The 19,369-nt window shown below is 37.2% G+C and overlaps 1 protein-coding gene across 1 annotated transcript; it reads right to left on the bottom strand.

Annotated features, from left to right (window-relative positions):
• Positions 1-257: 257 nt before the first annotated feature.
• On the bottom strand, positions 258-2,174 carry LOC123873329. The gene is made up of 2 exons (XM_045918137.1): positions 1,102-2,174; positions 258-1,032 (listed from the first exon to the last, which is right to left on the bottom strand). The coding sequence occupies exons 1-2, from the start codon at positions 1,955-1,957 to the stop codon at positions 542-544; spliced, it is 1,347 nt and encodes a 448-aa protein (XP_045774093.1). The 5' UTR covers positions 1,958-2,174; the 3' UTR covers positions 258-541.
• Positions 2,175-19,369: the final 17,195 nt, after the last annotated feature.

The raw sequence follows: 19,369 nt of genomic DNA, 5'->3' as shown, positions 1-19,369 counted from the left end.
AAAGGCGATAATCAAGTTGCTTTAAAAACAGGTTGGCAATAGCAAGTCCAGTGTACTTACTTGTATAAATAGAGGTCAGTGGTAGGCATGTGTTGCGTTTTGCTTGCTCGTACTACAAAATTAATGTAATACGGCCATTACACATTTGAAATTTAGAACACGCGGTTGCGTTGCCTCTGAATTTCAACTGTCATTTATAAATGTCGAATTTCGTATTCAATTCCTTATTACCATAAAAATGCTTTTCGCGTGTATAGTACGCGTCACGTAAAAAGAACGCTGGAAAAAAGTGGCGGGGGTGTGTTTGCGCATGGGTACAGTCTCGTACGAAAGTCATATGCCTTTTATTTTCTTTTTGAACTAGGCTTTCGCTCGCAAATCGTGGCTTCGTACCTACATATTTGTTATTCTTATAAATGAATATATCTTTCAATATATTTTTCAATGTAATAACATTGAAAAATATATTCGAAAAATATCAATAAAATGAATTAAAAACATGTTTAAATTATATATTATAGAATGTTTAATCGAAATAAAATTAAAGTAATGTTGAAACTCCTTCCATTAAGTCATCATGCGTAACGTGAAAACCAGATGAGGACGTGGTGTTGGTGCTAGAACTGGCCATTTCATCGTCATCGCTATCGTCACTCGAGCTTCCATCCTCATCTGAGTCAGAATCATGATCCCCTATGTGGATAACAAATGTTTCTGTCATCATGTCCACCACATGATCGCTTTTACAATAATCAGCCTCTATTTCTTTTACCTTCGTGCATAGCTTCCCCCATTCTGCTGCTCCCATTAAATTTACTTTTTCATGAACCAACTCAGTTATATGTGTCAGGTTCCAAGTTACATTTTTGCAGGCAACATAACCTTTTATTTGGGACCAGGCCATTTCAATAGGATTCAGGTCCGGGTGATATGGGGGCAAACGTAGTACAGAATGTCCTGCTTCGTTCAAAATAGCATCGATATTGAACTTCTTAAATCTATCTTTGTATTTTTTTATCAAGTTGTACAACTCTGGCTTTAGCATGGTCTCTTCAAATTCAATACCTTTTTGACGAAGCCAGGTTTGCATGTCTGCTTTCTTTGAATTGGAAGTTGGTGCTGCATCAAGTTGTTTGTTGTGGTACGATGCATTATCGACTACCACAACTGAATTAGGCGGTAAATTTGGTATCAGTTGAGTACGGAGCCATCGCTCATAATTCTCAGAATTCATGTTGTCGTGGTAGTCGCCGCTTTTTGTACCGGCTTTAAACGTCAGTAAAGCATTCGGCACAAAACCTGCATCGCCACCCGCATGCACTATGACTAAGCGGCTACCTTTAGATACAGGTTTTTTAATGCCCTTGGTGGAACCGTCTGTCCAAGCATGGTGAGACGCATGGGAACTATCGACATATGATTCGTCAGTGTAAATGATAGGTCTTCCTTCCTCTCTATATTTTTTAATCTTTCTCAGATATTCAATTCTTTGAAATCGAATTTGTGACTGCTCAATTAAAATTTTTCTATTGGTTTCCGTTTTTTTCCATTTAAAACCCAAGTTTTTCAATACTCGCCTTAGACTTGCTGCCGATCCTTGGAAATGTATGTCATCCTGTAACTTCCTTTGCAACTTGCCTATGGTAGGCAATTCTTTTTCAGTAACGTGAAAATTATGGATGATTCTTTTTACAATACCCTGGTCAAAGCTATCAATATCTGTTATTGGTTTTGTTTTTTTTCTTTTATTTTTGCCGGGAGTTCGGAAAACAGTAAGCAATTCCGAATCTTTTGAACCCTTTACTATTCGTCTCACTGTCGACTCGGAACATTTTGTTGCCTCTGCGGTCCGTTTCATACATTGTTTTAAATTATTAACTGCATTATTATCTGCTTCCCTCTTCATAAAACAATATACGTCATAAATCATTTTTCTCACTTCTCTATGTAAAACCATTTCGTAATTTAAAACTTTTGTGCGCGATGGTATTTTAAAAGGAACGTAACGTGGATACTGCGCGGGAAGCAAAGCTCAACTGATGAACCAATAGCTTACCGGCAAACATGCAGCGCGTGGCTCCCGCGCCTCCCGCCCCGCCTCATACCTCCAAATAGACCGATAAATCGCCTATGCGCAGCTTGACCGCTAGCGTTCTTTTTACGTGACGCGACCTATACTAGGTGATCCGCCGGGCTTTGTTCGGACGAAACTGAAAATCCTTTCATAATGGAGATCGATTTTACAAACCTTATACCTAGGTATTTACTTATGTAAAATCTCACGTTTTTAGATCCAATAATTTGAACTGTAACCTCACTATTGCTCGCAGTTAGTGAGGTGAAGATGGATGATGAAGTTGCTACTTCCTTTAGTTCTTCTGAATATAAATTAGGAAGCACCTATTCTGTATGCTATTAATAATCTACATTTAATATTTTTACAGTTTATATTTTGAAGACATCAGTGAACAGAATAATAGAATTCTTTTAAAACTTAAATTCGTGCGGCGTACTTATCTAACTTGTTTTTGTTTAACAATATTTAAAGCTAAACTACAGCAAGAAAATGAATACAAGCTGATAAGTCCGATGCGTAGATAGCCATTTAAATCCGTGGTCCATGTGAAGAAAAACACGATTCCCCTGATTTGAAAATTGCATACAATTTAGTCTAAACGAGGCACAATAGTGGAGAGTGTTGCTTTAGGCTATCTTTGTAATACCTGAAATGATCACAGCTCTGCTGCATGTACGCGTATCGATGTAACTCCTCTACTTTAATTAAAAACAGTAGGTATGTTTGTAGATATAATGCGTCCGAACTGAAAATGGGAAAGCCATATTATTGTCCTCTCTCTATCAAAGGTCACTTTAAAATTACTGAAATTACAGTTTGCACGAAATATAGGTACTTATTTGTACTAACCTATTTTAAATATTGTATCTAGCCGTACAAAATCCATTGAAAATATTACGGTAAAAATAATTACATAAGTATTGAAGTGGTTTTAAAGTGTTGTACACAAGTATAAAAATTGATAATAGTAGAGATCAAAAATGAGTAAAGACCGCAGCTTCCAGACCCAGATCCCAGAAGAGGCACTTAGCTTCACTTATTACCTTCTTCACAGTATCATGTAGTAATTTAATCACTTGGCTGTACCTATATACGACGGACGACGGTAGATAAGGTGTTTTTGGGGTAAGAAGAGAAAAAAGAAGTCAGTTTGGACAAGATTATCTTCTACAACCCAACCGATAAAACGGGAATCGAATCTGCAGCGATCTTGCTTTCGAGACAGAATATGCGGGCATTCGTTGTAGAGTACATTGGAGGCTGCTGGTTTAGGCTATCTCCATAATGCCTGAAGAGATCAGAGCTCGTCTTGTGTACTTGTAAGGAATGCGTATCAATGGACTTCATCTAGTTTATTTAATGAAATCGGATAAAAAATATATGTTAGGATTATTATGCTATATTCCGGCTACGATATGAATACTTGATGCGTTTTATTGTGATAGTATATAATCACATATTTCCCAAGCCGTGATAGCTTAGTGGTTAAGACGTCGACATCGGTCAGGGTGTTGGGGGTTCGAGACCGGCCCTGCATTTCTTACTTTTCGGAGTTATTTGCGTTTTAAGCTATCACTTGCTTTAACGGTAAAAACAGCATTTTGAGGAAACCTGCGTTCAGAGCTTTTGAGAGATTTTTCGCTCTCAAAGGTCCTAAAGTTTTCAAAGGTGTGTGAAATCTATCAATCTGCACTTTGCCAGCGTGGTAGACTGTGGCCAAACCCCTTCTCATTCTGTGAGGAGACCGATGCTCAGTAGTGGGCCGGCGATGGGTTTTGATGATGACGATGATGATATTTCCCTTCTCTTCAGAAAATATTTTACTCTTTATAAATATCACAAATCATTTCCGACTTATATTTGCATTTCCTATCTGAGTTGATTCCTTAAATAAATTTCAAAGCGAGCCTTATCAAATTATCGCTGTGAAGTCGTCACATTAAGCACTATTTGCCTTGTGAATTGATAAGCATGCGGGTCCGTAATCGATATTGCACTTAAACCAAGAGCCCACATAAAATTGTCTAAAACTGAATATCACACCCGTAAGTATTTAGCGACACACTACTTGAAGTGAATCGCGAAAGACTTCCCTAGAGCAGTGGTAATGTGTGTTCTCATTATCACTGCGCCATGTGCTCCCATGTGTTTAGTTTTAGACAATTGTCTAGTACTACCCGTTGCATTATTGTCGTACATATACTCCTAGCACAAGTTATACGCTTAATTGGAGGGGGAAATGGGAATATTAGTCAGCATAATAAACTTGGCTAATTTTTTTTTTTTTTAAACTCTGGCATCGACTTCTGGTAGCGGCAATTTGAATATTTATATTTTCTGGTATGCTCCAGTGGGAGGGAGACTTCGGCTGTTGCTAGTTACCATCCTACCGGCAAAGACCTGCCGCCAGCGATTTAGCGTTACATTACGATGCCGCGTAAAAACTATATCCGTGTATGGCTTTAATAATAACTGGTAAAATAATTTTAATATTTTAATAAATAACAAAAATAAAACAATAGAAGTATCAAACAATAAAATAATAACAGAAACAACAGAAAAATAAAGTAGGTAACGATAAAAAACTAAAAATATGATAAACACCGAATTTAATTAACTAGAAAGTAGAAACTTTTATTATATTAGGTATTATGATGTCAATTTTATTTAAAACATGTTCATCCATACTCAATAATTTAAGTTCATTGTCAAAAAATAGTGTAACAAATCATAGATAGATAGTCAATCAAATCAAGACCCTTGATAACTGAAATTGGATTGGTAATGAAAAATAAACATGTAAAATTCAACTCTACAAAAACGACTTCATTAGTAGTATTAGTTAAGTACTCTAGGATTAATTGGGAACTTAAGAATATACCTAATGTGAAACTTTTGATTCTGATAGTACCTAAATACAGAAAGTAGCAAGTCTCATTGGTTCAAAGTAGATATCCAGAATATCTTTTAACGAGCTTTTAACAGTCATAAGAACAACAATATTTCCAGTCGAAGGTGCGAGCTTTAATGGGTACCTTCACTTCCAGCCAAGGTGAACTCTTGGGCGATCTAACAAAAACGACGAATATTATGTATTTTCGTTACTTGTGAATCAAATTTAAATTGCTATTCAAGTCGATTGCAATGACATTTCGGCCTCCTATCGCTGACCCAAGATGACTAAGCGCTTATAAGAAAACTCGTTTAAATCTTGATACCTACTAAAGCAAGAGAAAGACGATGAAATATATGACGAAATGGGAGTAAAAGAGACAGTCTGCAGTGCAGCACATCCCTCCTTTTTTAAGTGGGAAGTGAGGGCAGAGCGATCGTGTTGAAAGTAAAAGTGAACGCTTTCTGTGTTGTAAGATCGTTAGACGTTATTTTGTACCCTACAGACCTTGATTTCCTTAATCGGATTAGAGAATATTGTCGTAATAATTTATGGAAACCGGATTCTCGATTTGAAATATGTATTTTGTTAGATAATAATTTATGTGAGTTATTTAATACTTGGAGTTTATATCTGTACCTGGTTTAGGCTATAGATACGTCGCAAATCACCTATTAGGTCCACTATTTTGGTAGTTAATTAAGTATATTATTCATCTTATGAATTTCTGAAATAGTTCATCATTTTTACCTACGCTTGGCAGAATTTTGACACACTAACCTAAGACTCATAAATATAAATAACTAACTAGTTAAATCAATTATAATTATTTATTTACCTACACAGTAAACAAATGCATATAAGGTATAGCTCTACAAGTAATATGTCAATAAACTATTTATTAATAGGTAGAGTTAAGATAACGGTGTCTAATAATAATACTTAAACGATTTAGATAATTATCGAATTATCGAGTAGTAGTAGATACCTACCTACTATTAATAAAACGTAACTATGTGTTTTTAATAATATCTTTACCTCCCTAATTGTTTGTTTATCTTATATGGACCTAAATACCACATTAAATATTACTAGACCACATGATATATTTCAATGCTGTTTTGCCATTATAATATAGGCATAATATTATAGGTAAAACATTTCCGAAGGAAGGTTCATAAGAATTTTTAGGGATAAGTACCTATTATGTATTTGTCTGTGACGCATTTATATCCAGTTAGGTACTAAGCTTTCAAAGTACATAAATGAATTACTTACCAACAAATAAATGGTTAAGTATATTAAAAATAATAGTTTACTTATAATATTTATTTTGATACCATCTACAGATTAAGACGGAGATAAAAAGGGTCATGTTTTTTGTACAAGAGCTATTTTCAAGGTTCTAAGAAGCACCCGGGTGTGCCGAAGCAAACAACGTTCATATCAACAAGCGTGAGTTTGTCATTTGGGCTTACAACTCGAGGCGCGGGTTGACTCCTTATCTCTAGATATCCTCGACCTCTTCCCCTCGATATCGCCTTAAATAACATTGTGAACCTTATCAAAAGGAAATAAGGACTGCGCAAGCTGTATTACGCCAATATACCGTTCTGCAATATATTACGATGTCAATGATACGCTAACAAGGAAGCTTATAAGTTATATATAAGTTATAACGTGGTTATGATAATGTGGAGAAAAATACTGGCAAAATAGGTAGGTAGGTAGGCAGGGTACATATTAAAGGCATCGATGTGTACAAAGTATGGCTAAACTAGCTGCACTAGTTAGAGGAACGTGGAGACGGAATAAACCCTAGCCCTAGTAGTGAGGACCTGTGGATGATGGAGACGGGGCGGTACGTCGTTCACAGTGTGGTCTTCGGGTCCTCGGGTTGGTTGACGTGCTGTAGTTCCAGCATGCCTCTAACGGTGTTTAGGGGCGCGTAGTGTCCCAGTGGTGGGTCTGCTGCGGCGGACAACCGCTGGCAGAGTAACGAGGCGTTGTCGGTCCCCTGTGCTCCGTCCTCAGCGGTGGTATGGAACTTCGTGAATTTTTTGTCGGTAGGAGTCCGACATAACCACTGCGCTCTCCCGTGGCCAGTGGTATCCATGACGGATTTTCCTGACGATAAAAAAAAGTCTAAGAATTTATAATGTTTGAGACACAGTTTCTACCAATTTCCAACTCGCTGGAACAGTAGATATAGGTACCTACTACCTACTGTAAAATTCGTCGTAAATATATTATGATCGGCGTAATAAAATATGCTTTAGTGAATTAGTTCGTAGTTTTTATTGCTTAATAAACCCCTTATCTTATTCCATCTTAAGAACTCATAAATGATCTTTAGGTAAATCTTAACGCTACGTGGGCACGTACCAATAATTAAATTATTTAATGTAATTGCGCAATTCATTATGAATTTAAGTATGGAAATCTTATCAAAATCTAGCCATTTATCCTTGATTGCGTATTGTAAATGGTGCTTAGGCATTCAGTGGGTGTGGCAACCAGAAGTGGCAATTTATAGCGACAACCGTCTCATTGCGCCTTCATATCTTATAATGCCTCGTGTACAACCCCAATACTGGTTTATTTACATTTTCGATCAGGAAATCTACTAACAAAGTATATTATGTTATATTATATAAAGTAGTTTTAGACGGGTCGTGGTAAATAGGAACTTGTAAATGGCTAACAGAAACAGGTATAGGTAGATGGTTACAGTTAGCTTTACTAACTGTTCATCATCATCTTCTGCACCAATCGCCGGCCCACAACTGGACCCTTCTCTGAGAATGAAAAGAGCTTAGTCTCAGATTAGTCTCTGAAAGTTTAAGCCATAGACCAAGTTGACCATGCTGGCCAATTGCGGATTGGCAGACTTCACAGTTCACACATCTTTGAGAACTTTATAGAGAACTCGCAGGTTTCCTCACAGTGTTTCCCTTTCTGATTTAAATTTGTGTAGTCCACGCGGACGAAGCAAGTCTAGCGCATAAGCTAGTCTTCTATATAACCTCTTTGAAATAAACAGCCCTACAAATAATTACCAACAAGTAAATTACAGAGTATTCGTAAACTGGACAAAAAAGTAAACTGTTTACGCTAGAAAATCAGCTCGCGAATGCTGCAGAGCGGGATTATTTTCGCTCAGGGGGACGAGCTAAATGTAGTTCAAGTGTTCTCGGAAAGCTGTCGGTGGCCGGAGGGCTTTTGTTTTTGAACGTGACTCGCGACTTAGATGCACCCAAATTAACTAAGTTTGGCACAGCTCGAGCAAAGTTTACTTTGACTTTGCTGTGTTGACATTTGCTTGGGGCATATATGGGCCAAAGCAGATACGATGCTTTTAGCACTGACGATCAGCGGCAACAATATTAAGCAAAGCCTAGACAAGAACTCTATTTTACATTTCAAGAAAATATAATCTCTAACAAGCAAATTACAGGGTATTCGAGTGGATGTAAAAAACTGGTCGAGTGCGTGTTAGAGATACGTATGCAGGGTTCCGTAGCCATGCCAGTTGCTAAAAACTTTGACGGTCAGTTCTTTTCCAAAAATTGTTTTTGCTCTCGCTTTTCATGCTCGCTTAAAGTTTCTTGATTCAAAATTTCAACTTGCCTCTATGTTGTGGTAATGTGTTTCTATAATTGTACTAACTAAGTTTCAACCTTGCAGCTGTTACAGTTTATTTCAAAAATGGCTGTGATACACAGACACACAGACAGACAGAAAACTATAAGGGTTCCTTGCTCTACGGGACCCTAAAAATTACAGCTTACGCTAGAAAATCAGCGCTTGGATGTTATGGGGCTGAATTATTTCGCTCAGAGGGACGAGCTAAATGTAGTTCTTGAATGTTCTCGGAAAGCTGTCGGTGGCCGCAGGCCTTCGGTTTTGAACGTGACTGGCGTCGTAGATGCACGCAAATTAAGTTAATTTGGACAGCTCTGGCGAGGTGCGGTTTCTGTACGCATTAGCTTTAGATCCTCGTAATGTTTCCAGTTTAACGTAGTTTGAAACTTTTGGCCATTCATTTTATCTGATAGGTAACATAAAACATCAACTCGTAAATTATACTCGTAGGTAAGACACAGTGAGCCGACTGCATGGATCGAATTTACACTCATCATCATCAACCCATCGCCACCTCACTACTGAGCACTGGTTTTCTCTCAGAATGAGAAGGACGTGGCTGGCCAAGAGCGGATTAACAGACAAACACCTTTGAAAAAATTATCGGTGGTTTCCTTAAGGTATTTTCCTTTATCGTTAAACATGCTGTAAAGTTAATAAGTTAGAGCCGAATAGGGAGAAACCGATGTAGTAACCTATAGCCTTCTCATTCTGACCCGTGCTCATTAGTGCACCGGCCGAAGGATTATTCAAAAGTTCTTGATAGTGTATTTAAATTTTAAAAATCTTTAGCTTTGCATAAAATATTCATATTTGATAATGCTATTCGCGATTTGAACTCTGAGGGACCGATCACCGAAGTGCTATTTCCACTCTATGCACGCTTCATAAACCGTTATAATGATCGTATAATAATCACATTGTTGCCCTGTTGATCCATTTTAAAAGCCCCTTTCGTGTTAAATAAGGCGATGAGGGGAAAAACTTGATTGGCGCACTGCTATTATATCTCTCATGCGGGTAGTTCACATCGCCCGCGCTTCCCCACTGATCGTTTTTCTCAAGCGGCGGTTGGCGGTCTTGATTAACATATCGATTTTACTCTGATAAGCAATGACTTTTTACAATTAAAATGGAAACAAAAGTACCCTTTCGAGATATCATAATGCACTCGCCTTGTATTATGTATTTTAAGTTTTAAGTAATTTAAATGAATTAAGCGTAGGTAGGTACCTAATTAATTAAAAATATGTATCTTACTTTACATTTAAATCCATAGTAATATTTTACAAGCGAAAAGTATGTGTCTGTCAGTCCCTGAGGAAATTCGGTAGGTTTAGAAATAGCTAGCATCCCGGGGATGTACATAAATAGGCTACTTTTATCCCGGCAAATGTTGATTTTCCGTGACAAAAAGTATAAGTTTTCCAATTGTTGAATCCCCACAGGATTGTTTAAAAACCTAATTCACTTGGACGAAGTCAGGGCATCATCTATTTGATGCAGAGAGAGCTTGCATCCCGTATACGGATATACATAAGTAGATAGGTTACTTTTTATCTTGGAAAATCGAAGAGTTCCCTTGGGATTTACAACTAACCAAAATTTACGCTGACAAAGTCGCGGGCACCGTCTAGTTTTTAAATAAAATTAAAATGTATATTCTCATCTAATTTTATTTTAAAGAAGGATTTAAATTTTACGATAAAATCTTGTGCTTATTGTTTTTCTGAATAATGCCCACTTATAATTAATAACAACGCCCATACCTACGAGGTACCAAGAACGGAAAATTTAAGGTCGGTGTGAGAACATTAATTAGGAGAAATGACGTGTAGAGGGCGCGAAAAGCATTAAAGGATCGTTAACCGAATTTATCATATGCTTAGTGCTCTTGAACTTAATATATTGTAGGGGCTGGTCACCCCAAAATAACGCAATTTGTGTGAAGGGCAAAGTATGCGGGTCCTCAGGAGCTATATCATATTTTATCTATATTTAAACAATGTAACGCATTATAAATCCTAGTGCTATAGGAACATGGTTCAAATTAAATATTTTTGGGCAGCCGAAAATTTTTGCAATCTGCTATTAACGTGGAAATCAAAACAGGGAAGATTGATGCCATGGGAACTTGACGTGGGATCCTGATAGCTTTATAATTATTATTAGTTATTTATTATCGCTATCAGAAAAACTTACAATCACGGGGACGGCTTGATTGAGGTAGAGTTCTTTCTTTTATAAAATTGCGTACAAACAAGCTACATCATATGAAACTAATCCACCACGGGCAAGCGAAACGCGCTGATAGTCGATCTCTCTTCGACCTCTATTCGAGGATCGGATATTCCATCCCGGGCACGCATCTCTTACATTTCGGAATTACTTGTATGATCGTTTTAAGTAATTAAATATCAGTTGCCGGTAAAGGAAAACATCGTGAGGAAACCTGCATGCGTGAGAGTTCTTCATAATATTCTCAAGGGGTTGTACCTTGTGAAGTCTGCCAATACACACTGGGCCCAACGTGGCAAACTATGGCACTTCGCATTCTGGGAGGAGACCCGTACTCGGTAGAGGATTGATGATGATGATCATGATGACAAGTGGTAAATAAGCGATGTAGTATATGCATCTTCGACTGAGTCAGTCGTGCTTTCAGCGTTCTTAGATATCTTAGACATCCGAATTTAAAGCTGCCTGTCTGTGTAAATAAGGTACCTGATCCTATCTGAGATTCCCATTTCTCATACAGTTAACGACCATGCCAAATTTTTTTTTTGCTAAATAAGTACCTAAGACTTTGAATTTGAAACTATCTAGTTAGATTCTACGAAACAGAAAAACCTTTTGTTGTCTTTATGAAAAAATCCATACTATAGACATAACTATAAATAGCGAAAGTGTGTCTGTCTGTCTGTCTCCTACCTTTTCACATTGATTTTGATGAGATTTATTACAAAGGTAGCTTGTGTGCCGGAAATTGACATAAGTAACTTTTATCCCGGATAATCAAAGAGTTCTCACAAGATCTTTAAAAACATAAATCCACGCAGATGAAGTTGCGGGCACCAACTCGTAGAGAAATAAAAGAGATGTTGAAAAAATTGGTATAATTTTAACTTTTAAAAGACAGACGGCGGCGTATGCAATTCTCCTTTGAGGGTCTCGGTAGATTTAAACAGAAACCACGCTTGAGCTTAGCTCAACACAATAAATCACTTAGGTAGGTATGGCGGAAGAATCAAGAAACCATTGCAGTGTGACATAAATGTATTAACGTTAAGCGGTTAACCCTTCCGTATACGCTTGACTATCCTATGTGTTTAAACATTGGAAGATTTCCTAATATTGTTAACTAAGATAACATAAATAAACGAGCCTTTATATGTAGATATATTTTATAAACCTCTCACCTTTTATCCCAGAAAATCAAAGAGTTCCTTCGAGATATTTTAGAAATCTAATCCCACGTGGACGAAGCCGCTTGTATCATCTATTTGAGAGACATAGGCTACTTTTTATCCCAATAATCAAAAAATTCCCACGGGATATTTAAAAACCTAAATCCACACGGACAAAGTCGCAGGTATCAGCTAGTATTACATAGACACGTAACTCAATTAGTCGTGTATTGCTGAGGGGTGAGATTCATTACAGTCACTAACGGACGAGCTCTCACCCTTGTCGGGGTAAAGGTTAACGTATTCACTTATCAACTGTTAACATAGGGTTGATTACACAAAACGGTTACCGGTCAATATTAAAAGTACGTACCTTTGGCAATAATTGTTATGGCTGTTATAACTAAAAATATTATAATCAAAGAAAGCGCGTTGTCTGTCTGCTAGCTTATCAAGGTCAATGGCTCATGCGTTAAATTAATTTTGACGAAACTTGGATGGTACGGGGGTAGCTTGTATCCTAGGGATGGACATAGGCTCTTTTTTATCCCGGAAAATCAAGGAATTCCCACTCTAAAAAAAATCCCCGTAGATAAAGTTGCAGGCATCATCTATTTAGTACAGAGTTTGCAACCTGGTGAAGGGCATGGCATTACTTAGGTTTTTAAAAATCTCGTATGAACTGTTTGATTTTCCGGGATAAAAAGACGTAGTCTATGCCCGTCAGGGATGCAAGCTATCTCTTACCCAAGGTTTATTCAGTTAAACGGAGGGACCATAAAAAGTAACGGATAGATATGCAGACACACTTCACTTTCCCATTTATAATATTAGTATGGACAGTATGGATAGTAAAAACAAAACAAGACTTCAGTCTCCTTCACAAGACAGGTCCTTTGATCGTTGAAAATGCAATTAACACCATTAGCACTTTAATTCTTAAATGGGTTTTATTGGGATTCTTTATTTTATTTTAGGTTTGAAATGCACCCGAATATTATCATCTCTGTATTGTATTATATCTATACTACTTACTATAAAGCTTGATTTTGTTTTAATACAGTGATAAAATTAATTACCTACCAAATAACTCCAAATGACCGCTAATCTTGTAAACAGGTACTTAATAAATAAAAGAATTTTTTACATTATCCTTATTATCTTTGTTTAATAAAAATTGTTTGATATTTGCCTCTAATAACACTTTACTTGAATATGTACGAGTACGTAGGTACGTACCTACTACCTAGGCGTCATAATAGTTGACTGACTTAGTCATGAATGTAACTATGGTCTATAATCATGAGGTCAATCAGCTTTGGTTTTATGGTAAGAGCCCCTACTGAGGGATAGTTGATTGATGAAATAACGTGATAATTATTATAACTTTCTGAGAGTAATCTAAACTCTTGAACCATTGATATAGAATAATAGGTATAGATGACAGATATCGAACCAAAGGACATCACTCAAGTAGCCAGGTTTTTTTTAACTAACCCGAAAATATTTATTCTAAGTCTAAAGATTAATTTGAATTAAGGTCAACTATTATTTTTACTTTTATTTTCCGGGCCGCTATTGAAGCACTTTGTTACTCATATCGCAGTCTTGAACTCAATAAGCTATGTCGCGAATATTAACTTAAGTGTATAATATTCTACATTAAGTCCCACTCTGTCCCACTTCAATTTTTTACAAACAGTCGTGAATTCATAGTGACAGATGATGTTACTAATAGGATCCGGTTTGAAATATCAACCGGTGTGTACTCTTCGTAAAACCTCTCTGTATGTAAATCTGTTTATACTGCCGGAGCCTTGATCTTTCACACCTTCCCTCGGTGCTCGCTGTTCACCCCTTCTAAATAATATTATAGCTTTGATCATTAATGTGCTAGATATTCTTCTGTTCGTCAAAAAGTGTCCGAGAGTATTAAGTAAATACACACTCACACTGTGCGCTTATGCTACTAATCTATACTAATAAATAAAATTGGAGTGTCTGTCTGTAATTTCGAAATAACTACCTCATATTAAGCTCATATGGTTATTTGAACGATACCATAACTGAATCACACGTTTTTAAAATTTTTGTCTGTCTGTCTGTCTGTCTGTCTGTCTGTCTGTCTGTCTGTTTGAAAAGGCTAATCTTTGGAACGGCTGAACCGATTTTGACGGGACTTTCACAGGCAAGTAGAGGATTGACCAGGGCGTAAAATAGGCTACTTTTTTAACCGACTTTTAAAAAGGGAGTTGTGTTTTTCTACCTATGTACACCGAAATCTCCGAGATTTCTGAACCGATTTGGACCGAGGAACTTTGCGACATTGTTTCATAAAAAATTTGGAGTCCAACTCCTCAATCCTGATGCTGCAGGGGATCTGACCAATCCACGCAGGCGAAGCTGCGGGCATCAGCTAGTACATATTATAAATACTAGAGTGTTTGGCTATTTTGTCTTTCAATGACGCCACAACAGAGCTACGGATCGACGTAATTTTTTACATGGGAACTGTAGGTAATTAATAAAGACTTAAAGAGTAGCATAAGCTAATTTTTATCCCGGAAGTCGGAGTTCCTACGAGATTATTAAAACCTAAATCCAGACCAAAGTCGCGGGCATCAACTGTGCAAACACAAGATAAGGTTTAAAGTAGTTTAAAAAATGAACTTTTGCTTATTTTTTGGTTCTGCTATAAACAAAATATGATTACTATAGTAAACAAGCGCAAACTATTTCCATTAGATAGCTGTAGCGGATACCCGGTGTGTGCTACAACGCTAACAAACATGTACCGAAGTATTGTTTTAGTGGTCTAAAACCATCTTCGCATTATTGCCTTTCTAATGAAACCAATTTGGGAACATCGGTTGGATGGTTTCAGTCTATAAAGGACATGGAAACCTTTTTTTGTGTTTCTATAATAGGATTAACCGTGTGCCCGATGGGATTTCCCATCCTCCCTTTATTCAACCCTGTTAGGTTCAAACCACAGTATTTAAGCCTCTGTCTCCACCATGTACTTTCCACCGAGGAATTTTTTTTTTTTCGCTTTCAGATGACATTTTCTGTGACTGTATATCTTGTACTTTAATGATCGAATCCCTTCTACACGATATTATAATAAAGCATATTGCTATTCGTGTTAAATAGCTATCGCGTAGTGCGTTCGTGTTTTGAGTGCTGTTGAAACTTCTTTATTTAAATTTGCGTAGCATAGGGGACACGCGCGATGCACGCGACCCGCATGATCGTAGCTAGGGTTGGTTTTTTCACAGAACAATAATTGGCGAACGACGGGTATTGGATACACTTATTGTGTTAATGGTTTGACTCCACAATCGGGGTTCGGGAAATGATTCGTGGTATCGCGAATTGTGTGACCGGCGCGGCGGCAATCGTACCGTTCCGCAGTCCGCACATTCGCGCTAACCCAAATAGTTGTCGCGAATGTGCCATTGTTTTTTGAAAATCCCGCGGAACTGTTTATTTTCCGAAATCGAATACACCAACCAACTATTTGCTGTCACAGAATGTTGCGTCTGCAAGCTGGCTGATCTGCCAAATTTAATTAAAATTCTCCAAACAAAAAACAGTTGCCGTATCGTGGGTACCTATCGTATATACAATATACATACATTGATTTGCCAAATGCCGAACTATCGTAGCCCGAATTCAAATCATTTGCCGAATTCCAATAGTGGAGTCGTACCATAAAAGGGACAACGGCTATAAAGCTTTATATGGCTGTGGTTTTGAACTTGAAGAACGCGGTTAAACTTCATAAAACTGCAGCGAATAACACTTTTCTCACCAGCAGGAATACCTACCAACAGGTTTTTCAAGGCGTACTTTTTCTAACAAAATGTATGGGACTCGGAAGTTCTCTCATAATTTTAAAAATGCTTTGTTCTTTCAATGGATTACTTTTTGTACCTAGGTCATATAGATCAATGGCCTAAGTATTTCAACCAAGAAACCCCATGCGTATAGCAACGGTTAAGTACTACTTTGCTGTATTATACACCAAAGTAGTAGGTACTTAATACTTAACTTAATAATAATTAAGGTAAGGTTTGGACGATCTGCACCTAAAATATTTTATACAGAGCGTTCTTTATAAATTTTTCGTACAGAGAATGAGATAGCGTATGATATTGGATTTACTCAGAAAATGCTGATTTCAAATTTGATATGGCACATCTTATATCATATAGGTACCTACTTAAAAGCGAAGAATTTGGAATTAACATCTGTAACTAACTAGCTGCCATTACTAGAATTAATTTAATCAGATTTTCCTTAATGTTATGGCTATAATGTTATGTATTACGTCTCTACAAGAAACAATAGGCTTTTTCGTCATCATCATCCTACTGGGGCATAGGTTTCTTGTAAATTCGCAATAAATATGACTGAATTGAATTGAATTGAATTGTAGGGACTTCCACTCGCTACGGTGTTGCGACGCAGACGCCTGAATCCAGCGGCTTACTGCGACTCGTTTGTGCATAGTGGGAAGGTTTTTTGTACGTCCATTGATTTATAAATGAAGATCTATACCTACCTATCGTAAGATAAATGGACTGATGCAAATATCTTATAACATATCGGTCTCATGTGTGACAAGCTTTATGAATAACTTACGTGTTTAATGTGCAGTGAGGTGCGTAAACTACCTTTTGTTTTGTGCTCCGCACTGAGTCACCAAGTTGTAAGTTGGTTTCGAGATAAAACCTCGACGAGTAAATATAATAGTTTGTCATTAGACATATTGTCTTAGTCTATACACAAATATGACCGTATAACACGAACATGATAAATGTCTATATGTGTTTTATCGTTCGTCGACCCTGCAGTCGAGGCCGACTATTAAACTGACGATCGATTTCGTAAAGCATGTAAAAACTAGGGTTGTGACTATATTCTTACACATCATATTATTATCTGTAATGTTAAAACACCTAATAAAAGTTTCATCATCATGGTCGTCAACCACTCGTCAACTGATAGACGTTCACTGCTGAAAATAGGACTCTTGTAGGGACTTCTACACGCGACGGTCTTGAGCCGCCTCCCAGCGGCTCTCCTCTGTCCACCTACTGGTGGATCGAATCGAATACCTCCTATATTGGAGCACTTTTGTTAGGTACAAGAATTTCGGTATGCATCGGAAGCTTTATTTAGGCAAAGGTTATGTCTACTTTGACATTTTTATGACTTTATTAGGAGCTAGTAGAAGTTTCACTGTCTACTAGCTACTGAAGGATCTTCAAAATCTGATTAGTGCATTACAATAGTCCACATAGACCAGGGGGGAAGGGGAGGGGAAGGGTGATGATGACGATGATGAATAAAAATCAAGTTTTTAAATGAGCTACGCCAGAAAACTTGCTCCGTCGCCCTTTCATTCCCGCTTTGCTCCACTGGGTCTCGTAGATTCGCTTCAATCAGCATCTTCTTCGCGAGCTTCTGGCTTCGCGCTTTACAAACACACTCTACTAGTAGGACAGGCAAGACTGCGTGAAGTCGGGGTGCTAAGATTTCGTTCTGGTTTAGTGCTCAGAACGCGTCATGGTTATTTTTCATTGCCACAACGCGTTGTGGTCGAATAGGATGATAGCCGGTAGCCACTTCAAGAATTTCGCTATGTGACTTTTGTTTGAGTGTAACATAATATAAAAATAAATCAATGATCTTTTAAATACAGGTATCCTTATAATAGTATTATAATATTTGAATTACTAGTAATTCAAAACTAGTCTAGTTAAGCTTAAATTATTATGTAGATAGACAAGTTATGTCACCATACAAGAGTTAGGTACAACCCTAACAAAACATGGAGACTTTAGTCGTAGATACATGTATGTATGAGATGAAGTGGGTAGGTATGTAAATTTTGCTTTATATTCATAAGCTCTTTAACACACCGATACCTTGATTCGCTGTTATTGTTGTATCGGAGAACTGATAAATATTAATCCGCCTCATAAACACGCCGTCCTTTACACATACAGAGGGAGAGACGTTTTTTCAACGGGGGAATGGAAAAGTTCATAAGGGTATTTTCAGATCATGGTGTTGTGTCGTTTAGTTTCATCACAACTCACAATTCAATGGTACAGTTCAATATTTTTCTGCAAGAAACGAAAGTAGGTATGCGCTACTCTACTAACTGACTAGCTGATGCCCGTAAGATGAGAAGTATATGAGTAAGTAGTAGAATAAGAAGTAGCCTATATCAGTATATGTGATGCAAGCCACCTGTGTACAATATATACAATTTTTTTTAAAGAATATTAGCCATGCTAATCATGACTAATACAGCTTGTGCCAGAAGTGGGTACGACAATAGTGCAACGGGTGGGGATTGAACCGCCAACCTTTCGGAATGCAGTCCGCTCCTAAACCGTTGAGCTATCGAGGCTATAATATAGACAATGTCCGCGACTTTGTACACGTGGAATTGGGTTTCTTTATAAATCCCGTGAAAACTCTTTAATTTTATGTCCATCCCTGGGATGCAAGCTATCTCTATATTAATACTTTTCGTCAAAATCAGGTAAACGGATGGGCCGTGCAAAGTTAACAGAAAGGGACATAGTTTCGCATTTGTAATTATACATATTAGGATAGCATGGAAGAAGTTTTTATTTCTTTTAAATTGACATAAGAGTTCAACATAAAAGTTTTCTTTTTAAAAAAAATAAACTTACATCTAAATTAAAACTAAAAACAAATAAAAACGGTAAGGAAGAATGGATTTTGCCAAACTGAAAACTTAAGGTAGGTTCTGCGCAAACCTTTAAAATTTTCAAGTAGGGTGTCGCAAAATTCACCAAATCAGTGAATGTTTACGTATTCACATAACTGTACGAGTGCATAAGTGAAATCGCATCCCGATTCAAAATTTCGCAGTTTCCAATACAGAATGGGAACGTGCTAAATATATCAGTTTACTTTCTCTCACCTACCAATTTGCAAAATTTACATTCGCTGCCAATTACTTCCTTTGGTGTAGGTGTCGGAATGAACGTAACAAAATTTGTCCATTTGTGGCTACATTTTTTGTATTCGAAACCTCGATATCGGTGTCCAATCTAGGCAGAAGCAATTAATTTTGTTGAAAGTTTTTTTTACATTTGGAGCTATATTAATTGGGTGATAAAGTTACTGTGATCTTTTCACCAGAAGCCATTTTATCGATTTGACCTAACGAAATTATGCCTTCAAAGTTAACTCTTTAAATAAAACCACAATGCATATTCCAGGCTCTTCATTATATTCTAGATGCATCTACTAAGAAGATCAGCTATAGTTTTAAAAGTACTTTCTTAATGCAGGTCC

This window comes from Maniola jurtina, chromosome 16, assembly GCF_905333055.1.
Source record: "Maniola jurtina chromosome 16, ilManJurt1.1, whole genome shotgun sequence".
Taxonomy (NCBI): Eukaryota; Metazoa; Arthropoda; class Insecta; order Lepidoptera; family Nymphalidae; genus Maniola; species Maniola jurtina.
The sequence above is the reverse complement of the archived record's forward strand: the minus strand, read 5'-3'. Positions and strand labels throughout refer to the sequence as shown.

What these genes read in the sequence shown, in the direction of transcription:
- LOC123873329 (XM_045918137.1), bottom strand. Translation starts at nt 1,957, where the DNA reads ATGGTTTTACATAGAGAAGTGAGAAAAATGATTTATGACGTATATTGT. An exon ending in AGCACCAACTTCCAATTCAA is followed by an intron (nt 1,033 to 1,101) that starts AGAAAGCAGACA and finishes TGCTAAAGCCAG; the next exon opens with AGTTGTACAACTTGATAAAA.